Source organism: Anolis sagrei, chromosome 9 (genome assembly GCF_037176765.1).
Source record: "Anolis sagrei isolate rAnoSag1 chromosome 9, rAnoSag1.mat, whole genome shotgun sequence".
Classification (NCBI taxonomy): domain Eukaryota; kingdom Metazoa; phylum Chordata; class Lepidosauria; order Squamata; family Dactyloidae; genus Anolis; species Anolis sagrei.
The window spans coordinates 27,294,257-27,316,053 of record NC_090029.1 but is presented as its reverse complement, the minus strand read 5'-3'; the positions used below and the strand labels follow the sequence as shown (position 1 = coordinate 27,316,053).

The 21,797-nt window shown below is 45.4% G+C and overlaps 1 protein-coding gene across 2 annotated transcripts in view; it reads right to left on the bottom strand.

Annotated features, from left to right (window-relative positions):
* The window catches only part of FBN1 (fibrillin 1), a 264,999-nt gene that overhangs the window by 214,119 nt on the left and 29,083 nt on the right, over nt 1–21,797 (bottom strand). For both annotated transcript variants that reach the window (XM_067471401.1, XM_067471402.1), the window contains exons 3-4: nt 12,160–12,242; nt 9,150–9,248 (exon numbers count right to left, since the gene is read on the bottom strand). In XM_067471401.1, the coding sequence (XP_067327502.1) occupies nt 9,150–9,248; nt 12,160–12,242 (182 nt within the window). The remainder of the gene's footprint in view (nt 1–9,149; nt 9,249–12,159; nt 12,243–21,797) is intronic.

Genomic DNA, 21,797 nt, shown 5'->3' with positions numbered 1-21,797 from the left:
TTACTGGGCATTGTTCTGAGTTTTAAACTGTTGTTTTATATGCTATATGTTTTATTTTATTGTATTGTACTATGTGTTTATTTTATGCTCTGTTTTAGGCATTTTGTGCGATATGTAAACTGCCCTGAGTCCCTTTGGGGAGATGGAGCTGGGGTACAAGAATAAAGTTGTTGATGTTGTTGTTGTTGTTCTTATTATTATTATTATTATTATTATTATTATTATTATTATTTGAAACACAACAAGATGAGTCCACAGCAGACAAGATCATTCTGCTGGTTGTTGCATTGGATCACACGTCAGACACTTCCCAAGTGTCTAGGACTGTGTAATGTATTGGCGAATAATGCGTGCAGATCCCAGTAAGATGGCCTTCTGCAGCCGGCAGATGGGAATTTTGTCAGCACTGATTGTGCTTAAGTGCAGGCCAAGGTCTTGAGGCACTACACCCAGTGTGCCGATCACCACTGGGACCACATTGACTGGCTTGTGCCAGACTCTTTCTAGTTTGATCTTTAAATCCTCATATCGTGTCAGCTTTTCCAGTTGCTTCTCTTCAATCCTGCTGTCACCACGGATTGCAACATCGACAATTCCTACTTTGTTTTTTAACACAATCATGAGGTCAGAGGAGTTTGGCGTGTTCATTCTCTGTAACTTTTTCCGGCTTGTGATGCCACCAGTGACAGATGCCACAAATACCATCTGCCTGTGACAAAGAACTGGTGGCATCACAAGCCGGAAAAAGTTACAGAGAATGAACACGCCAAACTCCTCTGGGACTTCCGAATTCAGACAGACAGAGTTTTGGAGCACAATACTCCTGACCTCATGATTAAAAAACAAAGTAGGAATCGTCGATGTTTCAATCCCAGGTGACAGCAGGATTGAAGAGAAGCAACTGGAAAAGCTGACACGATATGAGGATTTAAAGATCAAACTGCAAAGACTGTGGCACAAGCCAGTCAAGGTGGTCCCAGTGGTGATCGGCACACTGGGTGCAGTGCCTCAAGACCTTGGCCTGCACTTAAGCACAATCGGTGCTGACAAAATCCTCAGCTGCTGCAAGAAGATTGCGCAGACAGATGAGCAACGGTGTTGTGCCTCTGCTTGTAGTCTGTCTGCGCAATCTTCTTGCACCAACTGAGGATGTGGTCTCTTGTTTTATCTGCTTCCTTGCAGAGTCTACAATTGGGATCTGTCGTCGACTTTTCAATTCTGGCTTTGATGGCATTTGTTCTAATGGCTTGTTCTTGTGCTGCCAGAATCAGGATGATGATGATGATGATGATGATGATGATGATGATGATAATAATAATTTTCTCCAACATTACTCTGTAGTCACTTCCATGGAAAGCCTACCACAGAATTGCCTGGACAACCTAGCAAATTCCTGTTTACGTGGCTACAGGCAAACAAAAACATGGGTGTGGGTTCCAAAGTTACAAGAGACTTACTGTTCTTGTTACTGTTACTGTTATCATTTACAGTAAGCTCTTTAAGCCGTTCCTCATAGGATTTGTTTTCCAGACCCTTGATCATTTTAGTCGCCCTCCTCTGGACACATTCCATCTTAGAGTCAACATCTCCCTTCAATTATAGTACCCAGAATTGGACACAGTATTCCAGATGTGGTCTAACCAAGGCAGAATAGAGGGGTAGAATGACTTCCCTAGATCTAGACATTAAACTCCTATTGATGCAGCCAAAATTCTGATGGATTTTTTTGCCACCGCATGACATTGTTGGCTCATGTTTAACTTGTTGTCCACGAGGACTCCAAGATCTTTTTCACGCGTACTGCTCTCGAGCCAGGCATCATCCCCCATTCTGTATCTCTGCATTTCGTTTTTTCTGCCAAAGTGGAGTATCTTGCATTTGTCACTGTTGAACTTCCTTTTGTTAGTTTTGGCCAATCATCTCTCTAATCAGTTCAGATCTCGTGGACCACCTGGATTATTTCCATATCCCTCTCATTACGCCTTTACCACTTATTAAAAATCGCTAATCTACAAAACACTGAGCACTAGCTCTGTCCAACGGACATGCGAGACGTTTCAATAAGTTGCATCCTATATGAAAGAATTCACAAAAGAGGGGATATTTAGAAAATGTGGGTCATTGGGAAAATGTGGAGTCATAGTTTTGATTCCAAATAGTCATAGTTTTGATTCCAAAAATGTCTGAGTTTTGCATCCAGGCAAGTCTTCCAGTAAGTATCCGGCCTTGGGTTTTGTTTTTTTTTTCAAACAATCCTTCCCAAAGTATACACCAAAGAATGCTGTTATGATTTCAAATTTCTCTGTGGAAAGGGAGGAAGGAATTTGATGGGACAGAATCCCCTCTCAACGTTGTTGAAATTTGCAGAGAACCTGCACCAATTGATTTTCTTCCTGCCCTGTCACTGGGTCTTGGCAATATTATGCTCGCAACCAAGAAAATAAAATTCAAATGGTGGCAGCACGTCGAATGCAGAATGACTCTAGTCCAGACCTTTTGCACGCTGATATATGTATTTGTAAAGTAAAACCCTTGGCATTGGAAAACATTGTTTGCATAGTGAGTTAAGCACATTCATGTCTTAATGTATTGTCAAAAGCTTTCATGGCTGGAATCGCTGGGTTGTTGTGAGTTTTCCTGGCTGTCTGGCCATGTTCCAGAAGCATTATCTCCTGACGTTTCACCTGCATCTATGGCAACATCCTCAGAGGTTGTGAGGTCTGTTGGAAACTAGGCAAGTGGGGTTTATATATCTGTGGAATATCAAGGCTGGGAGAAGGAACACTTGTCTGTTTGAAGCAAATGTGAATATTGCAACTGGGTTGAATTATTGTTGCTTCATAGAATCCTAGAGTTGGAAGAGACTTCATGGGCCATGCAGTCCAACCCCCTGCCAAGAAGCAGGAAAATTGCATTCAAAGCACCCCTGACAGATGGTCATCCAGCCTCTGTTTAAAAGCCTCCACCACACTCCGGGGCAGAGAGTTCCACTGCTGAACAGCTGTCACAGTCAGGAAGTTCTTACTAATGTTCAGATGGACTCTCCTTTCTTATAGTTTGAAGCCATTGTTCCATGTACTACTCTCCAGGGCAGCATTCAAAGCACCTCCAACAGATGGCCATCCAGCCTCTGTTTCAAAGCCACCATAGAAGGAGCCTCCACCACACTCTGGGGCAGAGAGTTCCACTGCTGAACGGCTCTAACAGGAAGTTCTTCCTAATGTTCAGGTGGAATCTCCTTTTTTGTAGTTGAAGCCATTGCTCCATTGTGTCCTAGTCTCCAGGGCAGCAGAAAACAAACTTGCTCCCTCCTCCCTATGACTTCCTCTCACATATTTATACATAGCCCTCACCATGTCTCCTCTCAGTCTTCTCTTCTTCGGGCGAAACATGCCCAGCTCTTTAAGCCACTCCTCATACGGCTGTTCTCCAGACCCTTGAACTTTCTAGTGAGTTCATAATAGGGCCAAAGTGTGAAAGTCTCATTTTAGTCATCGTAGCTTCTAGGGAGATGCCCTTTTATTTGTCATGACCTAACCCTCCACTGAAAACCACTCTTGGCCATGACATTGTGAGCATAGAGACATGGCAGTGGTTTACTACCTCCTGCATATTTATGGTAGAAAACTTATAGTCCTAGTACTGGCAACTCAAGTGGCAACCAAATGCAGAATTATCAGATAGGTAGTGGAACAACCTTAACAACCTTAGATATGCAGATGGCTGAAAGCGAGAAGGAGCTGAAAGAAGAAAGTGCAAAAGCTGGGTTGCAGTTGAACATAAAAAAAAAATCAAGATTCTGGCAACAAGAATGATTGACAACTGGGAAATAGAGGGAGAAAACATGGAGGCCGTGACAGACTTTGTATTTCTAGGTGCAAAGATGACTGCAGATGCAGACTGTGGCCAGGAAATCAGAAGACGCTTACTTCTTGGGAGGAGAGCAATCACCAATCTCGATAAAATAGTGAAGAGAAGAGACATCACACTGGCAACGAAGATCCGCATAGTTAAAGCCATGGTATTCCCCATAGTAACCTACGGATGTGAGAGCTGGACCAGAAGGAAGGCTGAGCGAAGGAAGAGAGAAGCTTTTGAACTGTAGTGTTGGATGAAAGTTCCGAGAGTGCCTTGGACTGCGAGAAGATCCAACCAGTCCATACTTCAGGAAATAAAGCTCGACTGCTCATTGGAGGGAAGGATAGTAGAGGCCAAGATGAAGTCAGGGGTCCTAAAACTTTTTAAACAGAGGGCCAGGTCATAGTCCCTCAAACTACTGGAGAGCCGGATTATAATTTGAAAAAATATGAATGAATTCCTATGCACACTTCACATATCCCTCTTGGAGGTTTCTCAGGTGCGGGCTTTCCAAATCTCACTGTACAATGAGTTCCAGAGTCGGGGGGCCACAGAGGAGAAGGTTACTCTACTCCCAACTCAATAATGGAAAATGGAATGTTGGTAGACAGAAAAACAGATTTAAATATGGGCTTAAAGCCAACCTAAAAAATTATGGCATGGACACTGAGAACTGGGAAGCCCTGGCCCTTGAGTGTTCTAGCTGGAGGTCAGCTGTGACCAGCAGTGTTGCAGAATTCAGAGGACGAAAGGGAGAAGCATGCCAAGACAAAGTCATGTCAAGCCAACCCTGACTGGGACCACTGTGCCATCGCACCCAGACCCTATAAAGTTAAAACTAATATGTGTTTCTCTCTTTATCTGGTGAACCACTGGGGGTCTTTCTTTGAAGCAATAACTCAATACTTTCAGCAACTGATGCCAGTCAAGATTTGAACATCAGCAAAATATTTATTTCCAAAGTCCTTGGCAGACTTGGCACAGTTTGATAAAGTTACAACACAAACAGTCAACTTGGGAAACCGTAGAGATGTTCTTTCTTTCCTTTTCCTTCAATTACTGAGGTAACCTGTCTCCAAATGGTAGAAAAAATCCTGGGATCTTTCACCCTGAGCTGCTATGGTTAAAAAGAACAGGTCCTCCCCTATCTAAGCTCAAGGTTAGCTTTGGAGACAAAGTAATGCTCAATAGTACTCAATAACTATTTCTCTCTGTTTCTCAATAACTCAATAGCTTTCCTCAATAACTATAGTATCTCAATAAGCTTCTCTTTATCTCAATATCTATAACTCAATTACTCAATTGCTCAATTCCTATTCTATCTATCTCAGTATCTCAATTGCCTTTCTTAATAACTCAATTGTACTCACAATGACTTTTCAGAGCTTTGCCTGTCTGACCAACAGCACATCTGAGGCTTTTTTCTCTACTGAAGGAGGCAGGGGAGATTCCAAAATGGAGATCTCAACCCCAGGAAAAAGGGCAGACTCCTAACCCAAAGAGATACTTCCTAAATCAATAACTGCAGAGGTCCAGCAGCCTGATTCTGTTTAACTTCCAGGGTGCAGCTGAGACTGTAGCAACCCTGGGGAAAATGCAAAGGGATGCTATTTTATGCATCCAAGGGTGTGCTGGTACAGCTGTACCAGGAGCTCCAATTCTGTTTGCTTCGCTTTGCATTAAATGTTTGTTTGCAATCCCAGGCTTGGCATTTTGCAGCAGGGTGGCTTCCTGTTATAGTTAGCAATCATAGGGCAAGCCACCTGTCAATTATCGTTAGGTTCCCTGGTCCCGCCCCTTTTTGAGTTTTGGAGGGAATAGGAGCCTTTTTGAGTCAGTTCTCACAGAGAAGCCTTTCGCACAGGACATAAAACCAAGAGCTCCTGTAGAAAGCTTCGTCTTCTACAGCTTGGCCGGGAGATATACAGCTTTATGGCTTGGCCGGGGAGATATACAGCCCACAGCTTGGCCGGGGTTATACAGCCCTACAGCTTGGCTGAGGATTTTGCAGCCTTACAGCTCCTTTGCTGAGGGACTTCAGCCAGCCATCACCTAAACCTGAACTCCTTCTTTTCCCCTGGAAGTCTACAAAGCTCTGCTTGGTAAGGGTTGCTCGCGGAAGCCAGACGCAGTTGGTACCGGGTGCAGGGGCTCCACGCCAACAGAGGCAAGTACAGAGTGCCCAGATTAGAAGTTAAGGATTTCCCCATTAGTTAATATACAGTTATGAAGATAGTGCCTGTTTCCAGTGAGCAACATTGCAAGAGCCAATAGACTGTTAAGAAAGCTTTAAAGTACCTGTTTGTTTTCATCAATAAAGAACTTTGTTGAACTTACTTTAAGCCTCTACAGAACTTTGTTTTGGGGAGGTCCAAGGGCCTTTAATCTGAGGCAGCCCCGGCATCCCGTTGGGCACACAGAATTTATGTCCTATCTACAGTCATATGCACAGGCCCAGCGTGCGACAGCACAAAGGGGCAATGCAAACCAAGCTCCTGGAAGACGGAACAACCACCTTCTACATAGAAACTGATATCCTCACTGTGGAAGAACATGTGGGTCAAGAATAGGGCTCTACAGTCACCTACATATCCACCGCCAAAACACTACACTTGGAAAGACATCATAATTAGACAATGAGGGATTGCCTAACAAACTGAGGAATGAATTTTTTTCCAAGTTCTGGTTCATAGATACTACATTCCTGAATAATAGTTCCTGCAAGGCTACATCACAAATGGAGTTCTCCGAAGCATTAAGCCAAAGGGCGTCAGAAAAAGACTTGCGAAGATGGACCTTTGGTCTAATGCAGCAGGACTCGTCATGTTAATGGGAAGGTGGCTCCACTCCCTCTTTCCCAAAACCCCTTTGAAATGCTTAGGGAAGGACCGAATTACTGGAAAACATCTGTGAGGTCTAAGAGGATAAAGGCAGAGGAGGAGCTGGATTAAAAAAAAAAAAGAATAACATAGCTGTCTTCACCAGACATGTCTCCGAGTGGAAGTCCAAGCAAAGAACAGATGTAAAGTATTAAAGTATCTCAAAGCTGTTGCTTAATTGAAGGAGTGGAAAAAATGGCACGACACTTGAGAATCTTATTTATCAATGAATCACTGGAGAAGCTGAAGTGCATGAGATTCCATGGAAAGCATTCACATAGAAGACGGTTCTGATGGTAACATGAATGAATGAGGTTTCCAAAGACTCTTTCTTACAGAGCTTATTTTTCCTAGGATTCCTATTAGAGTAAGAGCACAAATCCCACATTCAGAGCCCTGCATGAAATATGTGACTTCCAACTTGCTTTTTCTTTTTAGCATCCAAGTTGTGGGAAACAGCAACCTTCTTCAAGCTTCCACTAATTCAGTTCTTGTGGGTTTTTTTCGGGCTATATGGCCATGTTCTAGAGGCATTTCTCCTGACGTTTCGCCTGCATCTATGGCAAGCATCCTCAGAGGGTGAGGTCCTCACCCTCTGAGGATGCTTGCCATAGATGCAGGCGAAACGTCAGGAGAAATGCCTCTAGAACATGGCCATATAGCCCGAAAAAACCCACAAGAACTGAGTGATTCCAGCCATGAAAGCCTTCGACAATACACTTCCACTAATTATTTGTTACTAGCCATCCCTTGCCACTCGTTGCTGTGGCCCACACGGGGGTTCTGTGTGGAAGGTTTGGCCCAATTCTATAGTTGGTGGGTTCAGAATGCTCTGATTGTAGGTGAACTATAAATCCCAGCAACTACAACTCCCAAATGTCAAGATTCTATTTTTCCTAAACTCCACCAGTGTTCACGTTTGGGCATATTGAGTATTTGTGCCAAGTTTGGTCCAGATCCCTCATTGTTTTGAGTCCACAGTGATCTCTGTATGTAGGTGAACTACAACTCCAAAAGCAAAGGACACTGCCCACCAAACCCTTCCAGTATTTTCTGTTGGTCATGGGAGAACTGTGTGCCAAGTTAGTTTCAGTTCCATTATTGGTGGGGTTCAGAATGCTCTTTGTAGGTGAACTATCAATCCCAGCCATAACAATTCCCAAATGTCAAGATTCTATTTCCCTCAAACTCCACCAGTGTTCACATTTGGCCATACTGAGTATTCGTGTAGAGTTTGGTCCAGATCCATCATTGTTTGAGTCCACCGTGATCTCTGGATGTAGGTGAACTATAACTCCAAAACCAAAGGACACTGCCCACCAAACCCTTCTAGTATTTTCTGTTGGTCAAGGGAGAGCTGTGTGCCAAGTTTGGTTCAATTCCATAGTTGGTGGGGTTCAGGATGCACTTTGATTGTAGGTGAACTATAAATCCCAACAACTACAACTCCCAAATGTCAAGATTGTACTTTTCCTAAACTCCACCAGTGTTCACATTTGGGCATATTGAGTATTTGTGCCAAGTTTGGTCCAGATCCCTCATTGTTTGAGTCCACAGTGATCTCTGGATGTAGGTGAACTACAACTCCAAAAGCAAAGGACACTGCCCATCAAACCCTTCCAGTATTTTCTGTTGGTCATGGGAGAACTGTGTGCCAAGTTAGTTTCAGTTCCATTATTGGTGGGGTTCAGAATGCTCTTTGTAGGTGAACTATCAATCCCAGCCATAACAACTCCCAAATGTCAAGATTCTATTTCCCTCAAACTCCACCAGTGTTCACATTTGGCCATACTGAGTATTTGTGTAGAGGTTGGGCCAGATCCGTCATTGTTTGAGTCCACCGTGATCTCTGGATGTAGGTGAACTATAACTCCAAAACCAAAGGACACTGCCCACCAAACCCTTCCAGTATTTTCTGTTGGTCAAGGGAGAGCTGTGTGCCAAGTTTGGTTCAATTCCATAGTTGGTGGGGTTCAGGATGCACTTTGATTGTAGGTGAACTATAAATCCCAGAAACTACAACATGCTTCTAGAACATGGCCATATAGCCCGAAAAACCTACAACAACCCAATATCTCTTTTTTTCTTGTGTCTCTCAATAACCCAGCTTGCCATTTCCAGTTTTACTACAAATAATATGAACAATTTTTCCAGGAGGAAGTATTTAATGATTGGCAAGCCAATTGCTATTGCCGATACATGTATGGTAATGGTTATTTTAAATCTAGCCGTAAGGAATGTCTGTGAGCGCTAGAACCCAACTCACTGATCCTGTCTTTGTTGTGGTATATGATTAATAGTGAGTCAACGTTTCGTTGTCTGAACTACCAATTTACCATCAAATTGAAATACACTATAATGCCAGTTCAACAGCATAAGAAGAAATTGAGAGCCTGGCTTTGAAACACATACCTGATTTTGAGCCACAGGACGGGGCAATCTGGCCACTTGGACATGTGCACATGTTCGGTCTTGAGCAAAATCCATCTCCACAGGAATGTCTACAAATTGCTGCATTGAAGAAAAAAAAAGGACCAAAAGATATGAGCAGAGAAAGAACATATAAAAGAATCAACATCAGATCCAAATGGACAGCTGCAGGCACCCAATGCTACACATGGTTTGGACTGACATGATAGGAGTCTAATGTCTATATCCAGAGACGTCATGCTACCCATGCTCCATTCTGCCTTGGTTAGACTACATCTGGAATATTGTGTCCAATTCTGGGCACCATAATTGAAGGGAGATGTTGACAAGCTGGAATGTGCTGGTCAATGACCGAAATAAATGTTTGATTGATTTGATTTGACAAGCTGGAATGTGTCCAGAGGAGGGCGACTAAAATCATCAAGGGCCTGGAGAACAAGTCCTATGAGGAGCGGCTTAAAGAGCTGGGCATGTTTAGCTTGACAAAGAGAAGGCTGAGAGGAGACATGCATAAATATGTGAGAGGAGGGAGCAAACTTGTGTTCTGCTGCCCTGGAGACTAGGACTCGGAGCAATGGCTTCAAACTACAAAAAGGAAGTTCCATTTTAACATGAGGAAGAACTTCCTGACTGTGAGAGCTGTTCAGCAGTGGAACTCTCTGCCCCAGAGTATGGTGGAGGCTCCTTCTTTGGAAGCTTTTAAGCCGAGGATGGATGGCCATCTGTCAGGGGTGCTTTGAATGCAATTTTCCTGCTTCTTGGCAGGGAGTTGGACTGGATGGCCCGTGAGGTCTCTTCCATCTCTGTGATTCTATGATTCTATGGGCCAGTGATCTATAACTCTTGTCGCAAGCAAGCAAGAGCTCAGCAAACCACAGGCTCCCTCTCCATGGTTTGCTTAACATCATGGCTGGACATGGAGGAGTTGGCACTATTGCTTGTGTGTCCAAAAAAAACCCCGAGTCCTGCCGAATTCGGATCTTGAGTTAAACAAAATATGGTAGGAGGGAACATGTGGCTTTGTTGACCCATTTAGTTGGAGCCAAGAGTCTTGTTCTGAACCATTCATAGTAACTTGCCTTACGGTGATGTGCAAGCGCACCTATATAATTCCCACATCATATTTCAATTAAAAACAACAGAAGTGTTGCATGTTGCACGGAACGGAGACTGCCAGATTTATTTTCATCTCAATCTCTCAAGCAACTCTGAGATCCATCTCAAAAATGTTCAGATTTCTTTAGGCCACATATAGACAGCTTCATATTTATTTTTTATTTATTTGTATTTAAAACATTTATATTCCGCCCTTCTCGCCCCAAACGGGACTCAGGGCGGAGCACAGCATATATAGAGCAAACATTCAATGCCGGGACACAAATTCATATACGCATACATAAACATTAAAAACATTTATCTCAATATTAAAATACACTGTTTAAAAACGTCTTGGTCATCCACGTCAAACCTAATTGGCCTGGGAATCTTTCCTATTGCTGCTTTATTGCCCTGCCCCAAAAACTTGGTCCCACAGCCAAGTTTTTACCATCCTTCTAAAGGACAGGAGGGAGGGGGCAGACCTGATCTCATCAGGAAGGGAGTTCCATAGGCGGGAGGGCAATCACCGAGAAGGCCCTGTCTCTCGTCCTTACCAATTGCACCTGTGACAATGGCGGGACGGAAAGCAGGGCCTCCCCAGAGGATCTTAATCTCAGCAGTGGTTCATAGGGAGAGATGCGTTCGGACAGTTAATTTGGGCCGAGGCCATTTAGGGCTTTATAGGCCAAAGCCAGCACTTTGAATTGTGCCCGGTAGCAAACTGGTAGTCAGTGGAGCTGGCGTAACATGGGAGCTGTATGTTCCCTGTATGCTGCCCCAGTTATTACTCTGGCTGCCTCTCATTGGACTGTTTGAAGCTTCTGAGCAGTCTTCAAAGGCAACCCCATGTAGAGTGCATTGCAGTAGTCTATCCTAGATGTAATGAGAGTGTGGTCCACCGTACCCAAGTCTGACTTCCCAAGGTATGGGTGCAGCTGGTACACAAGTTTTAATTGTGCGAACGCTCCCCTGGCCACCGCTGCCACCTGGGATTCCAGGCTCAGTGATGAATCCAGGAGGACCCCCAAGCTGCGAACCTGTGCCTTCAAGGGGAGTGTAACCCCATCCAGCACAGGTTGCGACCCTATACTCTGTTCAGCCTTGCGACTGACCAGGAGGACTTCTATCTTGTCCGGATTCAACTTCAATTTGCTCGCCCTCATCTAGACCGTCACAGTGGCCAGGCACTATATGGACTCTTGACTGCATTGTCAAACATCTATCAAACTAGAGAAGCACTCCACACGCTAGGATGGTTGTTCCAGGACAAAGGTAAAGATAAAGGTTTCCCCTTGACATTAAATCGAGTTGAGTCCAGCTCTGGGGAATGGTACTCATATCTATTTCTAAGCTGAAGAGCCGGCGTTGTCCAGGGACGCCTGCTAGATCGTGTGGCCAGCATGACTGCATGGAGCACTGTTACCTTCCCGCCGAAGCGGTACCTATAGATCTACTCACATTTGCATGTTTTTGGACTGATAGATTGGCAGAATCTGGGGCTAATAACTGGAGCTCACCCTGCTACCCAGATTCGAACCACCAACCTTTTGGTCAGCAAGTTCAGCAGCAGATTCAAACCGCTGACCTTCCAGTCATAATATATATATATATATATACTGTATGAAACCCTTATAAGGGTTTGGTTGAACCTCTGGTTTGCTGGTGAAACAAAATGACCGTGTTGCAAAAGGACGCATGTCTAAAGAGCATGTCACCAACATGGAAAGTTTGTAAAGCTCTGTATGGGAGACTGTCCTACGGTCCAGCGAAAGCACATATCTTTTGGTTTATAAGAAAATAGCAAGACAGACAGAAAGATAACCTAAAAAACTTTTTTTTTAGGTTGAGTTGGCAATTCATTTAGCTCAAGAAAAGAGTGAAGACAACCACTTACGGACTATGCACTGGTTTCCACCAGGTAAAGTTTTCCACCCGGGACAGCAGTAGGCATTGTAACGTGATCCGCATACGTTGGGTCTACAAAACAATCAAAGAGGGAGAAAAGTACATCAGTGTGTTATCAAAGGCTTTCATGGCTGGAAACACTGGGTTGCTGTGAGTTTTCCGGGCTGCATGCCCATGTTCCAGAAGCATTCTTTCCTGACGTTTCACCCACATCTATGGCAGGCATCCTCAGAGGTTGTGAGGTCTGTTGGAAACTAGGAAAATGGGGTTTATATATCTGTGGAATAAAGGTGCCATTGGCCACCTTGATTAACATTTAATGGCCTTGCAGCTTCAAAGCCTGGCTGCTTCCTGCCTGGGGGAACCATTTCTTGAGAGGTGTTAGCTGGCCCTCTAAAATCAGGATAGTAAGTAAAGAACAACACTCAGAAAAGAAACAATCAGGGAAATCCTTTATTGGGCGGTGTTAGCTGGCCCTGATTGTTTCCTGTCTGGTATTCCCGTTTTCAGAGTATTGTTCTTTATTTACTACCCTGATTTTAGAGGTTTTTTTTAATAAATCAGGACAGTAAATAAAGAACAACACACACAAAAACAGGGGAATACCAGAGAGGAAACAATCAGGGTCTGTTCCCCGCCCCCCCCCCTTTTTTTATTAGTATTGTTATTTATTTACTGTCCTGAATTATTTTAAAAAATCTAAAATCAAGATAGTAAATAAAGAAGAACACTCAGAAAACAGGGGAATTCCAGACAGGAAACAATAAGGACCAGTTAACACCTCTCAACAAATGATTCCCCCAGGCAGGAAGCAGCCAGGCTTTGAAGCTGCAAGGCCATTAAATGTTAATCAAGGTGGCCAATGGCACCTTTATTCCACAGATATATAAACCCAATTTTCCTAGTTTCCAACAGACCTCACAACCTCTGAGGATGCCTGCCATAGATGTGGGCAAAATGTCAGGAGAGAATGCTTCTGGAACATGGCCATACAGGCAGGAAAACTTACAGCAACCCAAAGTACATCAGTTTCTAAAGTTTTCACCATATGAATTCTCCTGGGCATTTTAAAAACTGCTTTAGTGGTCCCTTTCCTTTGCACTTCCATCCCTCTACTGGTTTTCTATTTGGTGCCACACGCTCCTTTCTAAACAAGTTCTGCAGCCAGTTTTAGCTTGGTTATATGTTCCGCCCCTTCGGCTTAAATATAAAACACCCTAGTTTCTTATATTTAAGCAGACCACACACTGCCCTGATCGTGTTATTTAGTGGGTGGTTCAGAAGTGCAATAGAGCAAATACACCAATAAAGTCATAACAGTCTTAAATTAGGGGCCAGCTGTTGCCGGAAGAGATGCTCCTTTGGATCCTGCGCTTGCGTCCCGACTGACCCATCTGTGACCTTCTTTCGAGGCATCAAGATTGCTGCTTCCATGGCCAGACCACAGCCCCCTCCATCAAAAAAGAACAGCTCACGCTATTGCGAAAGATTAAAATGCTCGCCGCCGTAACAGGTCCCATTGTGTCCCAGCGACATCCTTCCCTGTAAGAGCGCTGCAAATACATCTGAAATTACTCTCTTATCAGCACCAAACACCACTGCAGTGCTTCATGCCAATAAGGTAAAGGTTTTGTACCCATGCTTCCTGCTTAGGGAAATGAGATTTTATCAATATAATGGTATTTATTGCTAGCTACCAGTAGAAAAAATATGATTTGCAATCAAAGACATGACAAAATTGCTTTATAGGTTGGTATAAAGAGTACATGTTGACCTAAACTGTGGCCTAAATCCAATTGCTAGTCCAAACTAGGTAGACCCATTGATTTAGTTGCTGAATGGTAAGTCGTCAGCACCTGCCATGGCAAGCTATTTAACCTCAGCAGACTGAGAGTCAAAACGAAGGTTACAACAACATCTGTTATAGAACCCCAATATGCTGATGACAACGTCGTCTGTGCTCATTCAGAAGAAGACCTACAAGCCACTCTAAACACCTTTGCAGAAGCATACGAGAAGCTCGGCCTGTCATTGAACATCAAGAAAATCAAAGTCCTCTTCCAGCAGTCTCACCAGCCAATCCCTCTTCAAAGCCAGAAATACAGCTTAATGGTATAACATTAGAAAACGTTGACCATTTCCGCTCCCTTGGCACCCACCTCTCTACAAAAGTCAACATTGACACTGAAATACAACACCACCTGAGCTCTGCAAGTGCAGCTTTTTTCCAAATGAAGCAGAGAGTGTTTGAGGACTGGGACATCCGTAGAGATACCAAGGTGCTTGTTTATAAAACTATTGTCCTCCCAACCCTGCCCTACGCCTGCAAGACGTGGACTGTCTACAAACGTCACATGCAACTCCTGGAACGATTCCATCAGCGCTGCCTCTGGAAAATCCTGCAAACCTCTTGGGAAGACAAGCTGACAAACATCAGTGTGCTGGAAGAAGCAAAGACTACCAGCATTGAAGCAATGCTCCTCCGCCATCAACTCCGCTGGACCGGCCATTTTGTCCAGATGCGCGCTTGGTGGGGACACGAGACAGGGCCTTTTCTGTGGTGGCCCCCCGACTCTGGAACACCCTCCCAAAAGATTTTAGACAGCCCCCTACATTGGCAGTCTTCAGAAAGAACTTGAAGACCTGGCTGTTCCGATGTGCCTTCCCAGATTAGGAATCTCCAATACCAAGTCCCAGAAGCACTTTAGTAGAACTAAGATTGCTGCACACCGCACACTGCACTTACTTTATAATCCTACATACCTCCTGCCACATCAGCACTTTTAATCTTGTACCCATTACTCTGGCCCGGCCCAGTTTTTATAGTGTCTTGATGTATTGTTTATTGCTTGTTGTTTATACTGCTTAATTGTTTTTAATTTGCTTTAGGTGTTGTATTGTTGTGTTGTGTTTTGAGGCCTTGGCCTATGTAAGCCGCATCGAGTACTTCGGGAGATGCTAGTGGGGTACAAATAAAATAATAATAATAATAATAATAATAATAATCATGATGATGATGATGATGATGATGATGTGTAAAGAGGAAGGCACATCAAACCAACCCCGACCAGCACTGCCTTTCCACTTGGAAACCGATGCCCTCACTGCATGCAGATCAAGAATAGGGCTCCACAGTCACCTACAGACCCACCGCGAGGACACTACAGTTGGAGGACCATCATCCTTGGACAACGAGTTGATGTGAGTACTGTGCGTCGTTGGGCGAGTTTCAGGCGTCAGCATCCTGGGTACCCATCGTGCACAGATCTTCCGATAGCCAAGCAAAGCAATAATGTGACCCACATGTTCTTGTGAAATGCCGATTATGCTTGAAATTTCTCTGAGTGATAAAACGATCATCCTGAATCAATCTGTCAACCTTTTACTTGTGAAACCCGGTCACAGGACGTCCAACTCTTTGTTATGAATTGTGCAGTCCAACTCTTTGTTTGTCAAGCAAAGAGTTCCCACCTCAACATCTTCAAACTTACTCTCCCAACAACACATGGTACTCACATCAACATAATCACCATAACTCCCTCGATGGACTGTCACCTTGTCGTGGTGAGGGGGCTTGCGTGTTCCGATGAACCTGTGGGCACAACAACTGGAGTCCTGCACTCCCAGGAGTGGCCGCGGGGGAGGTTCCAGACCAAGCGCAGTCCGAAGACCCAAAGACCTCAACGGCGGAGCAGGCGGAGGATAACATGGCACATGTTACAACGGCTGCGAAGGCGGAAGAAGGCTGCAACAGACTGAGAAGCCATGGTCATTGTGTTAAACTACATCACCAGTGGAACCTCATCTGTGAAGACTGTGTGTTGATCAGTTGTGCACTGACCTCCACACATTAAAAAAACCCACGCACAGGCGTCTTCCGAAGGAAAAAAAAAAAACCAACCAAAGTCCCATGGCGATCAGCGAGTGGCGACGGGGGCAGGACTGTGAAATCTGGAAGCCCCTAGTCACAGACTGGCACATGGGCGGTGGGTACGGACTCAGTCGTTCTACCTCAAGGACCGAGGCAGTTGAGTAGTTCGGCAGCTGTATCCACGACTGAGCAGCCCTTTTTAGGACCCACTCTGCTCACCCCACACGGGGAGGGGGCTAGAAAAGGTGCCCTAAACATAGTCTGCCTCTCTTATCCTTGACTGGACTGCCGCGTCCAGTGGGGTCACCATCCTGCGGCCAAAAAAGAAAAATGAACTTCGGTACGTGGAACGTACGGACACTGATGGACAACAGTGACAGTGAACGCCCCGAACGCAGAACTGCCATCATCGCAAGGGAGCTGGGACGCTTCAACATCGACATAGCAGCCCTTCAGGAGACCCGGAGAGCAGGAGAGGGACAGCTGAAGGAAGAAAAAGGAGGCTACACCTTCTTCTGGAAGGGACTGCCCGAAGAAGACCAAAGACTGCACGGAGTTGGCTTCGCCATAAGAAATGATCTGATGAAACATCTGCCCGAAGCACCCACTGGCATCAACGAACGACTCTCCACCCTCCGAATTGATCTTGCCAAAAACCAACGGGCAACCATCATAAGTGCCTATGCACCAACACTAGATGCTGATGAAGACATCAAGGAGAAATTCTACTGTCAGCTGGACACCGTCCTATCGGGGATACCCAAGGAGGACAAAATCATTCTCCTGGGGGACTTCAATGCAAGAGTCGGGCGAGACTTCGACCTGTGGCCAGGCACCATAGGAAAAGACGGGGTTGGAAATAGCAACTCGAATGGCATCCTGCTTCTCACCAAATGTGCGGAGCACAACCTTGTCATCACCAACACGCTCTTCCGCCAGAAAAACAAGTTCAAGACATCATGGAAGCACCCCCGGTCAAAGCACTGGCACCTCTTAGACTATGTAATCACACGTGCCAGAGACCGCCGTGACGTGCTCCTCACAAGAGCCATGACAGGTGCTGACGACTGCTGGACCGACCACAGGCTAATCCGATCCACGATGGCTCTCAAGATCGCCCCCAAGCGCAGACTCCAAGGAAGAAAGACAAGGCGCAAAATGAACACCCAAGCCCTTCAGGAGCCCTCCAGGCGAGCCCATCTCCAAACAGCACTCAAGGACCATCTACCCACAGTACACCCCGAAAATGTTGAGGAACATTGGAACAAACTGAAGACCTCCATCATCCAAGCCTGTGAAGAAACTATTGGATACCAAGCCAAGAAACATCAGGACTGGTTTGACGAAAATGACATCGAAATCCAACAGCTAATCGACAAGAAAAGGAAAGCCTTCCAAGCATGGCAGAGAGACATCAACTGTGCTGCTAAGAAAAAGATCTACGCCAGTGCAAAAGCTGAGGTCCAAAGAAGGACAAGAGAACTCAAGAACATCTGGTGGACAAAGAAGGCTGAAGAAATCCAACACCTGGCAGATACCCATAATGCTCAAGGATTTTTCAAAGCCACAAAGGTCATCTATGGACCAAGAAACCATGGCATACAGCCTCTACGCTCATCAGACGGAAACAAACTCCTGAAGGACCAAAAGTCAATTGCACTACGTTGGAAAGAACACTACCAAAGCCTCCTAAACCGCAGCTCCAGTGTGGCTGAAGAGGTCCTCTCACAAATCCCGCAACAACAAACCAGGGATGAGCTTGCAGCACTGCCTAGTTTGGAAGAAGTCAGCAATGCCATCAGCCAACAAAAGAACAACAAAGCCAGCGGACCGGATGGGATCCCTGCTGAAATCTTTAAAGAGGGAGGACCTGCGCTGACACACCAACTCCACCAGCTCATAGAAAAAGTGTGGGTGACCGAGAAAATCCCAGCAGACTTCAAGGATGCCACCATCATCACCCTCTTCAAAAAAGGAGAAAGAACAGACTGCGGAAACTATCGAGGTATCTCCCTTCTAACCTCTGCTGGAAAAATCCTCGCAAGAATCCTTGCAAACCGCCTTCTGCCCCTCTCAGAAGACACCCTCCCAGAATCCCAGAACGGCTTCCGCCCCTCCAGAGGAACTGTGGACATGATCTTCACTGCACGACAACTCCAAGAAAAATGCAGAGAACAAAATCAACCTCTGTACATGGCATTCATCGACCTTGCAAAGGCATTCGACACAGTGAATCGCAGCGCTCTCTGGACCATCCTCCAAAAAATCGGGTGCCCAAGCAAATTCGTGAACATCCTGCGGCTCCTCCACGATGACATGATGGCAACAGTCTTGGACAGCAATGGCTCCCAAAGTGACCCATTTAAGGTGGAATCGGGTGTCAAACAGGGATGTGTTATTGCCCCAACTCTATTCTCCATCTTCATCGCTATGATACTTCACCTTGTTGACGGGAAGCTTCCCACCGGAGTGGAAATCATCTATCGGACAGATGGCAAGCTGTTTAACCTCAGCAGACTGAAAGCCAAAACCAAGGTCACAACAACATCTGTTATAGAACTCCAGTATGCTGATGACAATGTCGTCTGTGCGCATACAGAAGAAGATCTACAAGCCACTCTCAACACCTTTGCAGAAGCATACACAAAGCTTGGCCTGTCACTGAACATCGAGAAAACCAAAGTGCTGTTCCAGCAGTCACCAGCCGTCCCCTCTCCAATGCCAGAGATACAGCTTAATGGTGTAACATTAGAAAATGTCGACCATTTCCGCTACCTTGGCAGCCACCTCTCCACCAAAGCCAACATCGACGCCGAAATACAACACCGCCTGAGCTCTGCAAGTGCAGCATTTTCCCGAATGAAGCAGAGAGTGTTTGAGGACCGGGACATCCGTAGGGATACTAAGGTGCTTGTCTATAAAGCTATTGTCCTCCCAACCCTGCTATATGCCTGTGAGACGTGGACTGTCTACAGACGTCACATGCAGCTCCTGGAACGATTCCATCAGCGCTGCCTCCGGAAAATCCTGCAAATCTCCTGGGAAGACAAGCGGACAAACGTCAGCGTGCTGGAAGAAGCAAAGACCACCAGCATCGAAGCGATGGTCCTCCAACATCAACTCCGCTGGACAGGCCACATTGTCCGGATGCCTGACCACCGTCTCCCAAAGCAGTTGCTCTACTCCGAACTTAAGAACGGAAAACGGAATGTTGGTGGGCAGGAAAAGAGATTCAAAGATGGGCTCAAAGCCAACCTTAAAAACTCTGGCATAGACACTGAGAACTGGGAGGCCCTGGCCCTCGAGCGCTCCAGCTGGAGGTCAGCTGTGACCAGCAGTGCTGCAGAATTCGAGGAGGCACGAGTGGAGGGTGAAAGAGAGAAACGTGCCAGGAGGAAGGCGCGTCAAGCCAACCCCGACCGGGACCGCCTTCCACCTGGAAACCAATGCCCTCACTGCGGAAGAAGATGCAGAGCAAGAATAGGGCTCCACAGCCACCTACGGACCCACAAGGAAACCCATGATGGAAGACCATCTTACTCGTCCAACGAGGGATCGCCTAAGTAAGTAAGTAATCACCATAAGCAGCTGGCATTCTCTGATGGATCTCCTTATCGCGACAATTTAATGCATATTTTGTTTTGTTAATCTTATAGTTATGTTGTTTTTACTTTGTATGTTCTGTGATACCTGGGAACCGCTCTGAGTCCCCCTGGGGAGATAGAGTGGTATATAAATAAAGTTGTATTATTATTATTATTATTATTATTATTATTATTATTATTAGGAGCCCCCGGTGGCACAGTGGGTTAAACCCCTGTGTCGGCAGGACTGAAGACTGACAGGTCGCAGGTTCGAATCCAGGGAGAGGCGGATGAGCTCCCTGTATCAGTTCCAGCTCCTCATGTGGGGACATGAGAGAAGCCTCCTACAAGTATGATAAAAACATCAAAATCATCCGGGCGTCCCCTGGGCAATGTCCTTGCAGACGGCCAATTCTCTCACACCAGAAGCAACTTGCAGTTTCTCAAGTCACTTCTGACACGACAAAAAAATTATTATTATTTGGGGTGACACCTTCTGCTGTCAAGAATTCAACGACTGCATGTTGTTTAAGTTGCATTGACCAACCGTCTGCGCAGGGTACCATACTTTGCACGTTAACAACACAACTATTCAGTGCTAAGGCTTCCTGCCAAAATGGAACTGTAGAGGAGAGTCTACTGAATAAGCCAGTTGAGGAGTTACGAAGGTGGAGGCATTACTTTTCATTCAACCCTCATACATTATCTTCCAATGAGCATTCTATTTTTTACCAAACCTTTTATTAGCTATCAATGCTGCTAAAAAGCATTGTTGACCCATCCAAAACTACAATGCTTTTCTATGTATCTTAGAGAAGGAAAACTACGGCTAGCAAGGCCAAATTCCATGGCTTCTCGTGTTGTCTTCAATCTTTCTCAGAAGTGTTTGGGATCCCTCCCTCCTTTTTTTCCACTGACCCTCCTTTTCCTTGCTCACTCATAGCTGTCACTTGCATAAATCCCATTCAGAAAAACCAGGGAGCTTCTCTAATACACACGGGCACAGGGCGCAACTGCTGCACAATTCATAACAGAGAGAACAATACTCAGCTGTCAGCTCAAATCAGCATGGCCCTGGAAGACCATGACGGAAAGACCCAACACGACAATGTCAAAGCTCCAGGGCTGCTTCATTGCGGACTGGAAATCACTACAACGGGACAGAGAAATGAGAGGCTTGTGGGCAACAATACAACTTGGAAAGAGCGTGGAGCAGCCAAAGATCTCACTATCGATTCCACTGACAAAGTTTTCTTCATCACATTAGAGCAGCGTTTCTCAACCTGGGGGTCGGGACCCCTGGAGGGGGTCGCGAGGGGGTGTCAGAGGGGTCACCAAAGGCCATCAGAAAACACAGTATTTTCTGTTGGTCATAGGGGTTCTCTGTGGGAAGTTTGGTCCAATTCTATCATTGGTGGGGTTCAGAATGCTCTTTGATTGTAGGTGAACTATAAATCCCAACAACTACAACTCTATAATGTCAAGGTCTATTTTCCCCAAACTAACAGCGGGAGCTCACCCCCATTCCCTGGATTCAGGACTGTGGCACAGTTGGCTGGGAGTCAACTGTATTAAGATCACTACTGACTGAAAGGTCATGAGTTCGAAGCCAGCCCGGGTCGAAGTGAGCTTCCGACCAATTTGTGTAGCTTGCTGTTGACCTTTGCAGCCCCAAAGACAGTTGCATCTGTCAAGTAGGAAATTTAGGTACCGCTTCTACAGGGAGGCTAATTTACAAGGCTATAAAAATCTCCATCAAGCATGCAAAGAATGGGGAAGTACTCCATCAGTGTCACAAATAGACGGTGAAGCGACAGCTCCACTGGTGGCCAGAATACCCTCATGAAAAGCTCGAATGTTAAATTGCCTCTGTGTCTGACTATATATGTTGTGTGTCTATGGCATTGAATGTTTGCCATGTATATGTACATTGTAATCTGCCCTGAGTTCCCTACGGGGTGAGAAGGGCGGATTATAAATACTGTAAATAAAATAAATAAATACATTTGAATCGGTGACCTTTCGATCTGCAGCTCAGCACTTTAACCCACTGTGCCACCGGGGGCTCCATATGACAGTGTAGACTCATATAATCCAGTTCAAAGTAATCTGGATTCAGAAACTAGATTATCGGGCAGTGTAGATCTGGCCTTAACGTGCCTTGTGCCAAGC